At 46.4% G+C, this 13,173-nt stretch overlaps 1 protein-coding gene across 1 annotated transcript in view; it reads left to right on the top strand.

The window, feature by feature from the left end:
- LOC105568174 (transcriptional activator cubitus interruptus) overlaps nucleotides 1-13,173 on the top strand; it is a 92,097-nt gene that overhangs the window by 74,626 nt on the left and 4,298 nt on the right. The window contains exons 2-10 of the mRNA XM_012023622.1: nucleotides 1,372-1,628; nucleotides 1,959-2,045; nucleotides 4,341-4,538; nucleotides 5,690-5,964; nucleotides 8,860-9,114; nucleotides 9,418-9,582; nucleotides 11,635-11,799; nucleotides 12,009-12,434; nucleotides 12,588-13,130. Coding sequence (XP_011879012.1) covers nucleotides 1,372-1,628; nucleotides 1,959-2,045; nucleotides 4,341-4,538; nucleotides 5,690-5,964; nucleotides 8,860-9,114; nucleotides 9,418-9,582; nucleotides 11,635-11,799; nucleotides 12,009-12,434; nucleotides 12,588-13,130 — 2,371 coding nt within the window. The remainder of the gene's footprint in view (nucleotides 1-1,371; nucleotides 1,629-1,958; nucleotides 2,046-4,340; nucleotides 4,539-5,689; nucleotides 5,965-8,859; nucleotides 9,115-9,417; nucleotides 9,583-11,634; nucleotides 11,800-12,008; nucleotides 12,435-12,587; nucleotides 13,131-13,173) is intronic.

Below are 13,173 nucleotides of genomic sequence, written 5' to 3'. Positions count from 1 at the left end.
CAGCCGACCCGGTTGTCTTTACTCAGCAAACTCGTGGAAGCGCGGAGCCAATATTTAGACAGCGACCGACTCAAACATCGTAATCCGCCTTAAAACGTTGCGACACGCGCCAATCGTCCCTCCGTCTCTGTTCCGCAAGGTGCTATTTACTTTATCATTCGCGACGTGCCGTAATCACTGCCGGCTAATTAGACCTTTATATTTGTCTTGTGATATCAGGACTCTCTTCCACGCACGGTACTCGTCTCCGTGTTTGATCGTGGGGCTCGATTAGCTGAGAAAATTTCATTCTCTCGTTGAGAAACGGTCCGATCGTCTCGATAACTTGGCCGTAAACATCTGCTTTGATTATCGTGAAATTTGACGCTATTGAGATTGATTGTAAACGGGCGTTGATCTTGTCTTTACACTAAATGAGGTTGTGAGTAATATAAATGCGTCGAGAATATTTTTGTCTCAGTAACAGAAATCTCTCTGAGGGTGCATGTTTATAAAGAATTAAAACAAAAGAGTCCGCAATGATAATTGAAAGAAGAATATTTTTGGAATTAGTCTTTGGCGTTTCAAATATTTCGAAGAATACGATAGGTCTTTTTGTAGTTCGTACGTTTTATCGTTCATACCTGTCACTGCGCAGGTCTGCGCGTATTGGTGTTTAAATGCGCTGATTTAGTGTTGTAATATTTAACAAGGATATATAAGCGCACGTTTTTGACTGCCTTGAAATATGCCAGTCCACTCGCACGAGACCGCCGTTAGTGGAGTCTGAGTGCGAAAGAACCCGGGCGCGTCGAGGAAGAGGATCTTTGAAGGCACCGGACACGCATCGTTTCTCGATGTTTCGAGCGTGGCGAATTGCCATCATTCAAAACGAGGCGCGCTGCCTCTCTCGCGACGGTTTGTTTCCTCTCTTCTGGATCACGGGCCTCCGTTCCTCGAAACGAACGAGCGCGCGCATTGTGACGTCTCAGTGAGAACGACAAACAAAAACGCATTATCTTATCCCGCGAACAAAGTTATACTTTGATCATACGACCGTGCCATTGATGGAAAACACCTGTCCGCGTCAAGAAACGACGCGAATAGGAGCTTTGACGAAGAGACACGCGCCATTTGTCGCGTTCACCAAGTGTGTCGTAATTTCATCCGTCAAACGGGAATACTTTTCCTTTTTACTCCTCGCTGTAAATCACCAGCGTCCCGGCAGAAATACGTTTCGTTAATGAGAGTTATCATACGCAGGGGATGGAGAACGACATTTACCGTCATCTATTAGCAATTCCCGAGAATGGATTTCGCTACTTTTAACAGCCGCAAGCGAATTGACCTTGCATCTTCGATTAACTTTACATTCGCGTTTGCGCCTTTCAGATTATCCGGCAGCTCGGCGGCGATTGGAACACACGGTAACGGCAGCGGGGGTGGCGGCGGAGGCGGAAGTGGTGGCGGAGGCAGCGGTGGCGGCGGGGGCGGGACTGCCGGCAACGGGACCGGTGGTGATTTTCTACGTAGAAGTCATCCCCTTGCGGAACATACGGCCCTACATCCCGCTTACCGGATCAACTACATGGACCACCTCTACCATCAACTCCAGGCCTCCACACACAGTCCCAACACCTCACTACACGGTAATTATCTGGCAGCATATGTATACGTACCGATAGAAGTGTTTGCGTGCCGAACACAAGAACTATCCGTTACCTCTTCTGCGACAAACGACGAATCGGAAGGCCCCGTAAAAGAAAGGGGGGGGGGGACCCGCATTTCCTCCGGAAGTCTCTCCTCCGGCGTACAAAGGCGCTTCGAACCCGATTCGTCGCGCGTGATCTATGCCGCGGTAATAACGCGCTTTACTTCCCTCTTCGAGCGACGACCGAGACGATAGGTTTCGTCGACTCGCCCAATTCGTCGCTGCATTTTACGCGAATATTATTTTCTTCCTTTTTCTCTGTTTTCAGGACTGGGTGGTTTGGGGCCCGAATACCTCTTACACGCAGGTCCTGCCAGCACCCTCGCATCGTCCGAATTCCCGTTCTCCATTGATGGTAAGTCCAATAATAGTGTATCCTCTCTTCAATGTCCACGCTGACGTGTGTACGTGTGACTGAGTTATGTGTGCCGTGCCTAGCCATAGGTGTAGTGGCACTACCGGCAGGTAGGAGATCGACTGGTTAAGAGGCCGAGAGGCTAAAAGACGACCGAAAGGGTAAACGGGGCCTCGTTAGCCGCCACCGCCGCATAATTGAATCGACTCGGAGCGACACGACCTCATTAACACCTTAGCGCCTACCCTACAGGTTGTCTCACATTTTCTCTTCCCGCCCTCCTTATCTTCTCTTTCTAACTCGGACTCAATCTTTTCACTAGGCGCGACTTTCACGTTTGCGGGCGCGCATGTAAATGTATATATGTGCATTTTCAACAATCGTGGTATTGTAATCGAACACTCGGAATTTTCTGTCTACCTTAACAAAATATTCCAGCGTTAAACGTTAAATCTTTTGCAGTTTAAGGTATTAAATAGATTTGAGATACACGAAGCTGAGGCCCAGTTTCAACAACGTCGTTTAATTTTAATATTAGTTTAATTCATTGTTTGTCTCTTTCTAAGGGAACAGTTGGAGATAGACAATGGATGAATTGAGCCAAGCTTAAAGTTGAACGACCGGGCCTTAGAGTTGAAACGAACGAGCTTCGGTTGAACACTCGGACAGGATATTGTTTGAAATGCGCTGTAGTTGCCAAGGCATGCTTCGCGTAGTAGCATCGGTGGAGCCGCGCCGATCGGAGTGCACGATTGCACCAATTTACATGTCTCAATCCCATGTTCGACCTGTGCGAGGGAGCGAAGAAGAGGAGAGTTGAAACTTATCGAGCGTGTCGGGGTCCTGGAACTCGCGGGGAAAGGGGTACTTTGGTAGACCGAGCGAGGGATGAACGGTAAGGAACGAAGGAGGATCCACATTCGCATATTCATTAAAGTCAGCGAGAACTGTGCGACGCGACGCGACGCGAACCGGATACGGTAGGGCGAACTTTTTCGTCTCGGCGGATGAGATAATCGATTCCTGTTGCGAGACAATGTGAAAAAATCCGATCGTCTTACGATAGGTTTCATTAAATTTCGTTCGTTAATTCGATTCGATACATTTTTGGAAAACGTCACGATCGCAAGTGTCAAGCCGGATCGGACGTAATGCCAGGGTACCGCGGCGACAAGGTTACGAGAAAGCAAGTGTAGCAATGTGAGCCGATAAATCGTTCATTGAGCATGCATCCCACGTCATGCGGAAAAACCGCAGGGCAGTTAAGCCGCCGGTTTTCGTTCCGCCACCGTCGCCGTTGACCACCGTAAATTTGATCATTGACCGAATTAATAACCGATGAAGGGGACAAAGCAGAGAGGCCCTCCGTGTAGGCCGGCGCGACGAGACAAGGAGGAGGAGAGCGGGTTTCGCGAATAAGAAAAAAAGGAAGAAGAAGGCGAGCAAGGGGATCTCCAACTGCGAGTAACTCTATACCCGTTGTGCGCGAACGAGCGATCAACCGAGTGGAAATCGAGGAGAAGGGTAGGCTCGCTTCTCGTGCTCGTCTTCTGTGTATCGCGTTGCTCCTTACACAGGAGAAGAAGAAGGGTAAAGAGGGGAGAAGAGGGAGAGGACGAGGAGGAATAATGGAAGAAAAAGGGGTACGAAAGCGAGGTAGAGAGCACTCGCGGCTTAATCCCGCGATGGTAGAGCAAGAAATCGGGTTGGGGGAGGGTAGGAGAAGAGAAAGAGAGACGAGAGTGTGCGTGTGTGTGTGTATGTGTGTGTGTGTGTGAGAGAGAGAGAGAGAAAGACGCGAGAGCGTAACCGCCACCGTGTAACCAACGATGGTACGTACAAGCGAGCCGCCACCACGCTCTTAAGAAAGTGGTTTGTATATTACGTCGTTACGCTGCGGTCGCAGGCAAATCGCCGCTAAAACGTTCAAGCCACAAGATCGGGCTCTCTCCTCGGTCTTCTCGACTCCCCCCTCCCCCCTCTCTCTCTCTCTCTCTCTCTCTCTCTCTCTTCTTACACTCAACATTCTTGATTTTTCTTCACTTTCCATCTGACTTCTTCCTACCTGTGTACCCGATTACCACCTCAGCGATGAATGTTAAAAATGCGTGTTCCAAGGAAGATCATGTTAGCACGTGACAGTGGTAATTAAATTGTAAATTCTGTCAGCTTGTTTGACATAGGAATGGCGAGCGAGTGGGGTCAAAAGAGAGTAATGGGAGAGACTGAAAGTTGCAGGTTTTTACATCTATCTACAAGTGTCAGGTTAAATTCTTTTTTTTTTTTCAATTTCAGTTTCAGCATCGTCGCGACTAGGAAGTCCGCGAGCCTCAGCCATCAGGGCGAGTCGGAAGAGAGCGTTGAGCAGTTCACCGTATTCGGACAGGTTCGACATCGACAGCATGATTCGATTTAGCCCTAATAGCTTGGCGTCCATCGTGAACGGTTCGCGAAGTAGTAGCGCGAGCGGAAGCTACGGACATCTCTCCGCTGGTAAGTAAAACGTCCGTTTGCCATCAATCATTTCAATCAATCGATCATCGTACAACTTAACCATTTCGCAAAATTTCTATTACAAATGAGAATCAATTCTTTTCACGATTGTTCGAAGACGCATTGGGCATCGAGTCACGATTTATAGCAAACATAATTTCTCGTGACGGGATTAAAGGGCTAATGCACATTGTCATTGTGGCTCGAGCGAGAAGGTACGCTTTTAAGGAACGATCGAAGGCGGTAGGCGGCGACGTATTACAGTACCAGTGCACATGAAGCTATTATATAGGCGGCAACCTTCTTGCTTGCGAGTTAAGAACGCCCGGTAATTTGCGATTAAATGAAGTAATTAACGAATTAAAATTCAGGCGGCGTGGCACGCCAGTCGTTTGTCGGCGTTGCATCGTCGAATACCCGCAGGATGTTCCTGCTCGTTAAATTTGCCTTCGATGCATGCACACCATTGTGAAATACACACCACCTGCACCGTTGTTCTACCTTCGTCACCCTTTCCTATCCACCTCGCCCTTACTCCGCACAATTTTCAGGGATCCCAATTTACATTTGCACCGTAGCTAATAGAAATTAAATTCGCCAGATTCTATTGATAGTACTCTGTCAATCAAAGCTACGCCGGCTATTATAGGTTATTATAAAAGCATAATGTAAATATGATTAACATATAAATTTATACGATTACAGTCGAACAAATACGAGCTTATTCGAGCTACCATGTATGCACAGTATAATGGTACACCTACGCACGGTTACTTTATGGTTTCGTAACATAGGCTCGCGATTGAAATGCAAGCTTAGCCCACGTGCCGGAAGTCCGGCGTGTCGTGCGCGGACTGTCAAAAGAACGGACATACGGCCCGATTTCGTTGTTATTCTTGTATCGCAACCGTATTCGAGCGATTCGTGTAAGGCATTAAGCTCATCAATTGCCAAATATTCGTAAATTCTCAGGTATCTTTTAAATGTTTGCATCATGTGATACCACGGGGGTCTTTCGTCTTGCTGCAGCAAAGCCATTGGCATTTACGTATGACTTGGATGCAAATATCACATTGCCAAAGCGTTCTCCTTGAAATAAAAAACGTAATTCGCGATCGATAAGTAATTAACCGATCTGTATTGTGTCGCAGCAATGAGTCCAGCGTTAAGCATGCATCCCAGCATGGCGCCGCACCTGCAGCAGATCCAGGCCCACATTTTGAGGAGCGCGGCCGCAGCGGCGCTCTTACCTCACGCGCACCCCTTGCAGCCACCCGCACCGCCACCGCCACCGCCGCATCCTCATACGCACCCCCATGCCCACGGGCTATCCCCACATTCGCAATTGTACCCCGGTGTGCCGCCTCATTCCACATCGTCGGCGACGCTCAGCCCGCACGGGGCCGGAATGCCCCCGAAAAGTGAGGTAGGTGAAGAGAGAACAACAATGAAAAGACTCAAAACCGCCAACGTGTGAGCTCCAAAATTAAAAAGTGACAAATAGCGCTTTCCGTTAAATATATCGGTAATTAAGTCATCCTGACGGGAAGCACGGTTTAATCGATATTAGATGCAACGAGCGTATCGCGGGCGCATAGACGTTAATTCACGACGGCAGAAGGAGAGCGCAATACGCTCGCAATGGCGAAGCAGAGAGTGCCATTCGATCGTTATTGCGAGTCGAGGGTACGACGATATGCGCTCGGTGGCCCGTCATCGATATTCATTGGGAATAAATAATCGTATTCTTGTACCCTCCCCCCCCATCGCGGATACCCACTCGACCTTTCTTAGCTCAACGTCCCGTTGGCTTCGTCTAACGATGGGCGACAATGGAACAACGTGGACCGAGGAGGAGAGGGAGAAAAAGATTGGGTTACTCTCTCGCGAGAGGGTCCTCGGGTTACAAGCAATCTCGCGCACATTATTTCGTCCGATTCCACCCCCTCCTATAGCGCACCTTTATTTTCCCTCCCGCCCCGATCCTTCCTCCTTCCTTTACTCTGGGCCGTCGCTTCCACGTCTCCGTCCGTTTCCTCTCTACCGCCATAGTCGCGCGGCGGACCCGCGCTGATTTATTTGCATCCGCGCGCGCCCGCCGACGTAGGCGCGGCGTTTTCATTTTCTGCCCCGCGTCCACACGCTGTAAAGTTTACCGGCCGTGATTTGCATCGGGGGTTTGCGTTTTGCTTTCCACCGCCGTGTTCCGCTGTCGTCGTGCTCGTATACGCGCGTCGCGTACTTATACGAGCAAGAACTCACGCGATCCATGTTTACGCGGGTATATTCTTTTACGCTAGCTGTATAACGCGCGCTGTGTAGTAAGAGATCAAACAGGTTTTTATATTTCTCTCAATCTTTCCGATTGCCTATCGATTTATTCGCGTTTTCGACTACATTAACGACGAGGAGTCATTTATATGTTAAAAATTCACAAGCAGCGCCGAATTATCATCGCAAATATCAAAGTTTCCGCATAAAAAAGTTCTCACCAATAGCTCTCTCACGTATCATCAGCTTTATCTACTCGGAAATGTATCGTTATTAAAAACACTTATCGTAGTCTTGTTACTTTCGTCTCTGCACTGAAAAAAATTTCTGGTTGAATATGGACGAATCAGATAATTCCTTTAGGATTTACCAGAATTCCTTTAGGATTTACAAGAATTCCTGTAATCTTACAGAAATTCTGGTAAATCCTAAAGGAATTATCTGATTCGTCCATATTCAACCAGAAATTTTTTTCAGTGTGCTAACACTTATTTGCAAAGCTGATTAAGTAACGTGAACCTGAATTTCTGCTGAAATTATTTCGCGCTTGGCAACAAGAAGCAAATGAAGTATTCCTAGAGATGCTCACATTAAGTGAGAAAAATATGATACTTGACATTTCTACTCCTATTTTAAATACATTAATGCCCGTTTCTGCCGCTGCAGATTAACTTTAATCTCGGTTTAAATTACTTCTCATCGTTTTCTAATTTTTAAAACTAGAAAAAGATATAAAGTGAGTTGAATCGAGATTAAAGTTAATCCGCGTTGGTGCACGGAGAGAAGTTTCTCTTAAAAATTGTCCTGAAAATCATGTGATCGTGAGACAACGTGGCATTTTGAACATCATGAGAGTTTTTGAAATTTCACCATACATTTTACTACTAAGATACTGAATGTAATTACTAGTACACCACAATGCCCTCAGAGGTTTGCCCCTCGGAAAATTCTCTCCGCTCAGAAACGGGTATTACTCCAGTTTTCACCAACGTCATTTAACTTTGATCTTACAATTAGTTTAATTCGTCCTTTGTCTCTTTGTGTCTCTCCCTTTAGAATTATGAATTAAACTAACGATAAGATCAAAGTTCAACGACGTTGATGAAAGCCGGAGTAAGTGTTAAAAATGTAACGTTTTACATTCCTATTCTTATTTTCATTGGTCTACTTTCAAGTGTAGCTTAGCCAGTGCGTGCTTGAATTACTTATCGTATGTCAGCCTGTAGCGTAACATTCGTAACATAGTGCAGAAGTGGAGAAACCTGCAGGTACACGCGTTCAGTCAAGTATTTGGAGTTATGTCTCTATCAGAGAGAGAGTGCGTAAGACCAAAAGGAAGAAAGAGTAGCAACGCGAACGATTTATAACGGTCTGCAACAATCGACCGAATCACTGTGTTTTATAAACGTGATAATTGCGAAATTGCATGCGTCGTGCGACAGCGAGAATTCATGATAAACTGGTGTAATTATCATAATTAACGAACGATTGGAACTTGAATGTAATTGCGAATTTTTTAACTTGAACGTACACCATCACTGGAGTTACAGACATCACATTCATCTCATATTCTGCGAGCTTCTGATGGAAAAAATTCAAATAAAAAAAAATATATAGCGATCCTAATGATTGGTGATGGAAGGAGGTCCATTGAAATTGCGAAAAGTAAAAACTCAACTCGAATTTAAGAGATCTCTCGTTAACGTTGACCGTCTCAGCGATGAAAATTTCTCTATCTTTCTACACGTAGGTACATTTCTTACCTTTCGTCAAGTTTTGTTACCTTTGTTACCTTTTGCTCTTACCTTTTCTAATATGAGATAGTAGGTTTTCAACATCCAAATTCAATCACAAATCAAACAGTGAATTTTCCACTAAATAGATTTCATTTCAAGGACAATAAATACGTGATAGAGCCAACAGACGACGCCTATTAATTTAGCAGAAACCCTACTACCTTGTATAAGGAGTCTATCTCGTAATAAAGGACCTTCCTCTATATTAAAATCGCTATTTATATTTAAAACATCTCAAACACTCTTTTTCACAGAGCGTAGAGTCGTGTAGAAAAGCTTCGGAATCATTGACTCGCTCGGTGACGGCCGAGGCCGACACTTCCTCAAGGCGGGCTGCCACCAAAGTCAAGAGGGAACCGGCGACAACGACTACCAATGCGACCACCACTACCGCCCCACCGACTCACCCTCAAGGTCTTAGCCCGAGTGAGGACCTCAGAGACGAACCTGGTGACTTCATCGAAACGAATTGTCATTGGAGAGACTGCGGTCTCGAGTTCCCTACGCAGGTAATATACGGACGTGCGACGATATCTTAATCATTCGTTTCTTCAGTCAACGAGCGGACGCCAGCAGTGAAATGAACGATCGTAATTTCTATACTGCAATTTTCGGGGTTTTCGCGGGCGGAATGTTAATTGAAATAATCAATTTTACACACGTAATGTTGAGGTATCCCTTAAAATTATTTAACGAGAAGGGGAAAGGGGGAGTTAAAGAGATAAAACGATATCACATACTATCTCTGTGTACCTCGTCGAGAGGCTCGGTCTTATCCACATTAATCTGGCATGCGTCTCCCTCCAAACCAGGACGATCTCGTGAAACATATCAACAACGATCACATACACGCCAACAAGAAGAGCTTTGTTTGCGGTTGGGAGGAATGCTCGAGGGAGGAAAAACCCTTCAAGGCCCAGTACATGCTGGTCGTGCACATGAGAAGGCATACGGGTGAAAAACCGCACAAGTGTACCGTAAGTAAAGCACTTACTTGTTTCTCCCGCCCGAAAGATTTTTTTTTCTATTAATCAATCACGCACCAACGCGCGCTAAATGCTGGCAGAGCGACCTCGAGAAATTTCGTAAACCGCTATTTTTATTATTGCAGCGCGCGTTCTACTTACGACTTTTCGCCGCCAGCCATTAAAAACATTTAAATAAACGCAGCGATCGATTGCGGAGCCCGGAGTATCAATTTCAATATCAATCATACGTCTATAAGAAGCAACTTTTGCAAATTGCATTCTTCGCGAGGACTAAAACGTCTCTTATATAGGATTCTAGATAATTGAAAAAACTTTAATAATCCCTTTCGTCTCTATTTAAATTGTTTCTATTGCTCACTCGACTTGATTCCGATAAAATATGATTAAACGGCAATATATATTTTTCGCCTCATTCGAATTGCGATTCGATACTTAGCAAAATTTCGACGAGAACCGAAGGGAAGAGTATTTCTTGTCCCTACATTTAAATCGATTTTACAAAAATGTTGAGAGGACGAAATTAAAAAGAGGGGAAGGACGCGCCTTCGTTGCAGGCCAACTTAATTCTGTGCTTCGCCAAATTTCAAGAATCCGCAATTAAAGATATCGTATCTTTTTAGTAATTAATTCGAAGTATTTTTTCCGTAAATTGTTTAGCGGACTCACCGTCGTCGAAAAGCTGCGTCTTGCCTCGGCGTCATGGCGATTTCGCGCCGCTGTCTCGATGCATCCGTAACCCACAAGCCCTCCGCCGCGAATCGATTGTTTCTGTATTTATCCGACGCCCCGGACGTTCATTAGTCGGGTCCGAATTCGCACGACGGGGGCGGCAACAATTACGAGCACTGAAAATCGGCGCGCGAGCAAATTAATTGAGGATTCTCCGTCCACGCATTTGTCACTCGCGCCCCGTTACGCGCGACGCGTTCCCGATCGACATTCTGAGAAATGTCGACGCGCGTCTGTCGACAAGAGACAAGAGAGGTTATGCGTTCCCGATTAAACCGCGTCGCGGCGGCTTGTCTCTCGCCATTCTTTCGCGTACCGAACGCGTTAGGCGGACGAGCACAATATCCGAAGTGTGTGCGACATCTTATAAAACGGGGACGAAACGGCGCGATGCGACGCAGCGCCAGTCGCGAATGCTGAGCGCAATCGATCGTGGCTGTCCGTGCCGACTCGCGCGACGGAATGTCGCTAAATTCGACGTTCTCGAATCACTGAATTTACCGCGGGACGGGCGAACAAAGGCGTAAAACCGCGGAGCAACGCGTCATTAAATTACATATAAAACGCGCGACGCGAACTAACCGGCGCGGCGCTCCGAAATATGATCACGTGATTTACGTAGAGTGCGTTCGGTGCTACACCGCTCACTCAGCGAGTAATAGCGAATTGGTTGCTTGCACTAGTGCGTACCGAGTACACGTTAAGGCTTGTTTACAGTCAATTCTTATATTTAAAGATCGTCTTGAATATCTCTTGAAATATTTAATCAGTAAAATGAACTGTATAGCATCCATACGGATCATTTTTTTTTGGCTAAATACTCTTTGAACATGTATTTAAGACAAAGTTAAATATAAAGATTTACTAGAAACAGGCCTTAGTGTGCACTGAGCGCGCACTAGTGCAAGCGGTCGAATTCGCTATAAGTGAATGCGATTGGTTAGATTTAAAAGTAAGAATCAATTATATTCTATTATGTCTCACGCGCTACGGTGAGACGTCATTAATTTAGAAAAGAAATAGATCGCTGATAACTAGATTAGGGCAGGAGATTGAATCGCGTACGATTTTCGTTTCGATAAACAGTTGGAACAAATGCGCAGCAATTAGTTCGTCTGCAAAGTAGCGCGATGTAAGAGTTAAGAGGACTTTTTAATACAGTATATTGCGTTCCCTAAAGATTTAATTCTTTTTCTTTCTTCGTATTCTTCTTTTATCTCTACATCTACAACTGGTTATCGAAAAAAACGTATTCGAGAATTGTACTTACTCTATATTACAGAACTAATTACATATCTTTTTTTAATATAGTTCGAGGGTTGCTTCAAAGCCTACTCGCGATTGGAAAACCTCAAGACTCACCTCAGATCTCATACCGGCGAGAAACCATACACCTGCGAGTATCCAGGCTGTACTAAAGCCTTCAGCAACGCCAGCGATAGAGCAAAGCATCAAAACAGAACACACTCTAGCGAGGTATACCTTTTCTTCCTAATTGTCATAAGAGAGAAAATTTGAAAACAATTTCGAAAAACAGGTCCAATTGCAAGATAATAATAATTTCGCAGATTACCAGTCTCTAATTGTCTTTTGGCCTGTGATAGACTGAACAATTGTTGAGAAAGAGATTATTTTCTGAAAATTTTATATCTGCTTTATTGGTTCCATCGACTTTCCTTGTCTAGAAACCGTACATTTGCAAAGCCCCCGGCTGTACGAAGAGGTACACAGATCCGTCGTCGCTGAGGAAGCACGTCAAGACTGTTCACGGTGCCGAGTTCTACGCGAACAAGAAGCACAAGGGTGGCGGCGGTGGCGACGGCGGCGGCAGCGATGAAGCCGGCGCGGGAGGTAACAGCCCCAGTAGAAGCGAGGATCTGCCTCCGAAGACACCCAGCCTCTCAAGTCCTAGCGTCAAGTCCGAAAGCGAAGCGAACAGTCCGCCCGGCATCATGCAGCAGCAGGGTAGTCCGCTGGTGGGTGGCTGTAATGACGAGGTCGCGGGAATGGGTGCCCTCACCGGCGACGGGATCGCCCTCGCCGAAGAACCGTGGAACGAGGAACCTGATGACTTGGACATCGCTGATCTTCCTGTAGCGCTACGTGCCATGGTGAGTTCTAGAATCGCTCGAGAAACATGGATTTCGTTGAATAGGAAAAACACAGAGGAAAGGTTTCTTAAGGCTTGCCTTTCTTGGAGCTTAGATTTCTTTTGATGTTCTTCCACTTCTACGCTTAGATGACACTGTCTCGATTATCCACAGGTCGGCGGCATGGAATCGCAGCAGCAGTTACAAGTGCCGGCGCCCACGTCGAGGAATCGTCTGAAAGGAAGACTGAACGTCAAAGGCGTGCCGAGCATGCCGATTGGCGTAGCGAACATACGCGGGATTCACGGTGTCGCACCTCAGGGTAACATCGGTGATCTCAATAAAAGGATCACCGATTTGAAGATGGAGGGTGGCGGCGGCCAAACGCGGCAGACAAGCCTGTCCGATCTTCAACTTAGGTTGCAGCCGTTTGGCGAGCCGCGAAGAGACAGCAACAGCACCGTCAGCACTTACCATTCGGGTTACGGCAGCATGAGATCGGCAGATCTCAGTAGCAGAAGGAGTAGCCAGGCGAGTGTCGTTAGCGCTGTTAGAATGGGCCCAGGACCGGAAAGTTTCTACGATCCGATCAGTCCGGGCACATCTAGACGAAGCAGCCAGATGAGCACCACTTCCAGCAGGATCGATCAGAATCATCTTCAGGGGCCTTACTCGACGAATAATCTCGTCGTTCAAACGCAAAACATGTCCCTGCAGGTATGCCTCATGCTACGATTGTCGCGCGAAAGGATGAAAAGCG

The sequence above is a fragment of the Vollenhovia emeryi genome, unplaced genomic scaffold, assembly GCF_000949405.1.
Source record: "Vollenhovia emeryi isolate VEMERY1.0 unplaced genomic scaffold, V.emery_V1.0 DF939131.1, whole genome shotgun sequence".
NCBI classification, from domain to species: Eukaryota; Metazoa; Arthropoda; class Insecta; order Hymenoptera; family Formicidae; genus Vollenhovia; species Vollenhovia emeryi.
This window is presented reverse-complemented; position numbering and strand designations above follow the sequence as displayed.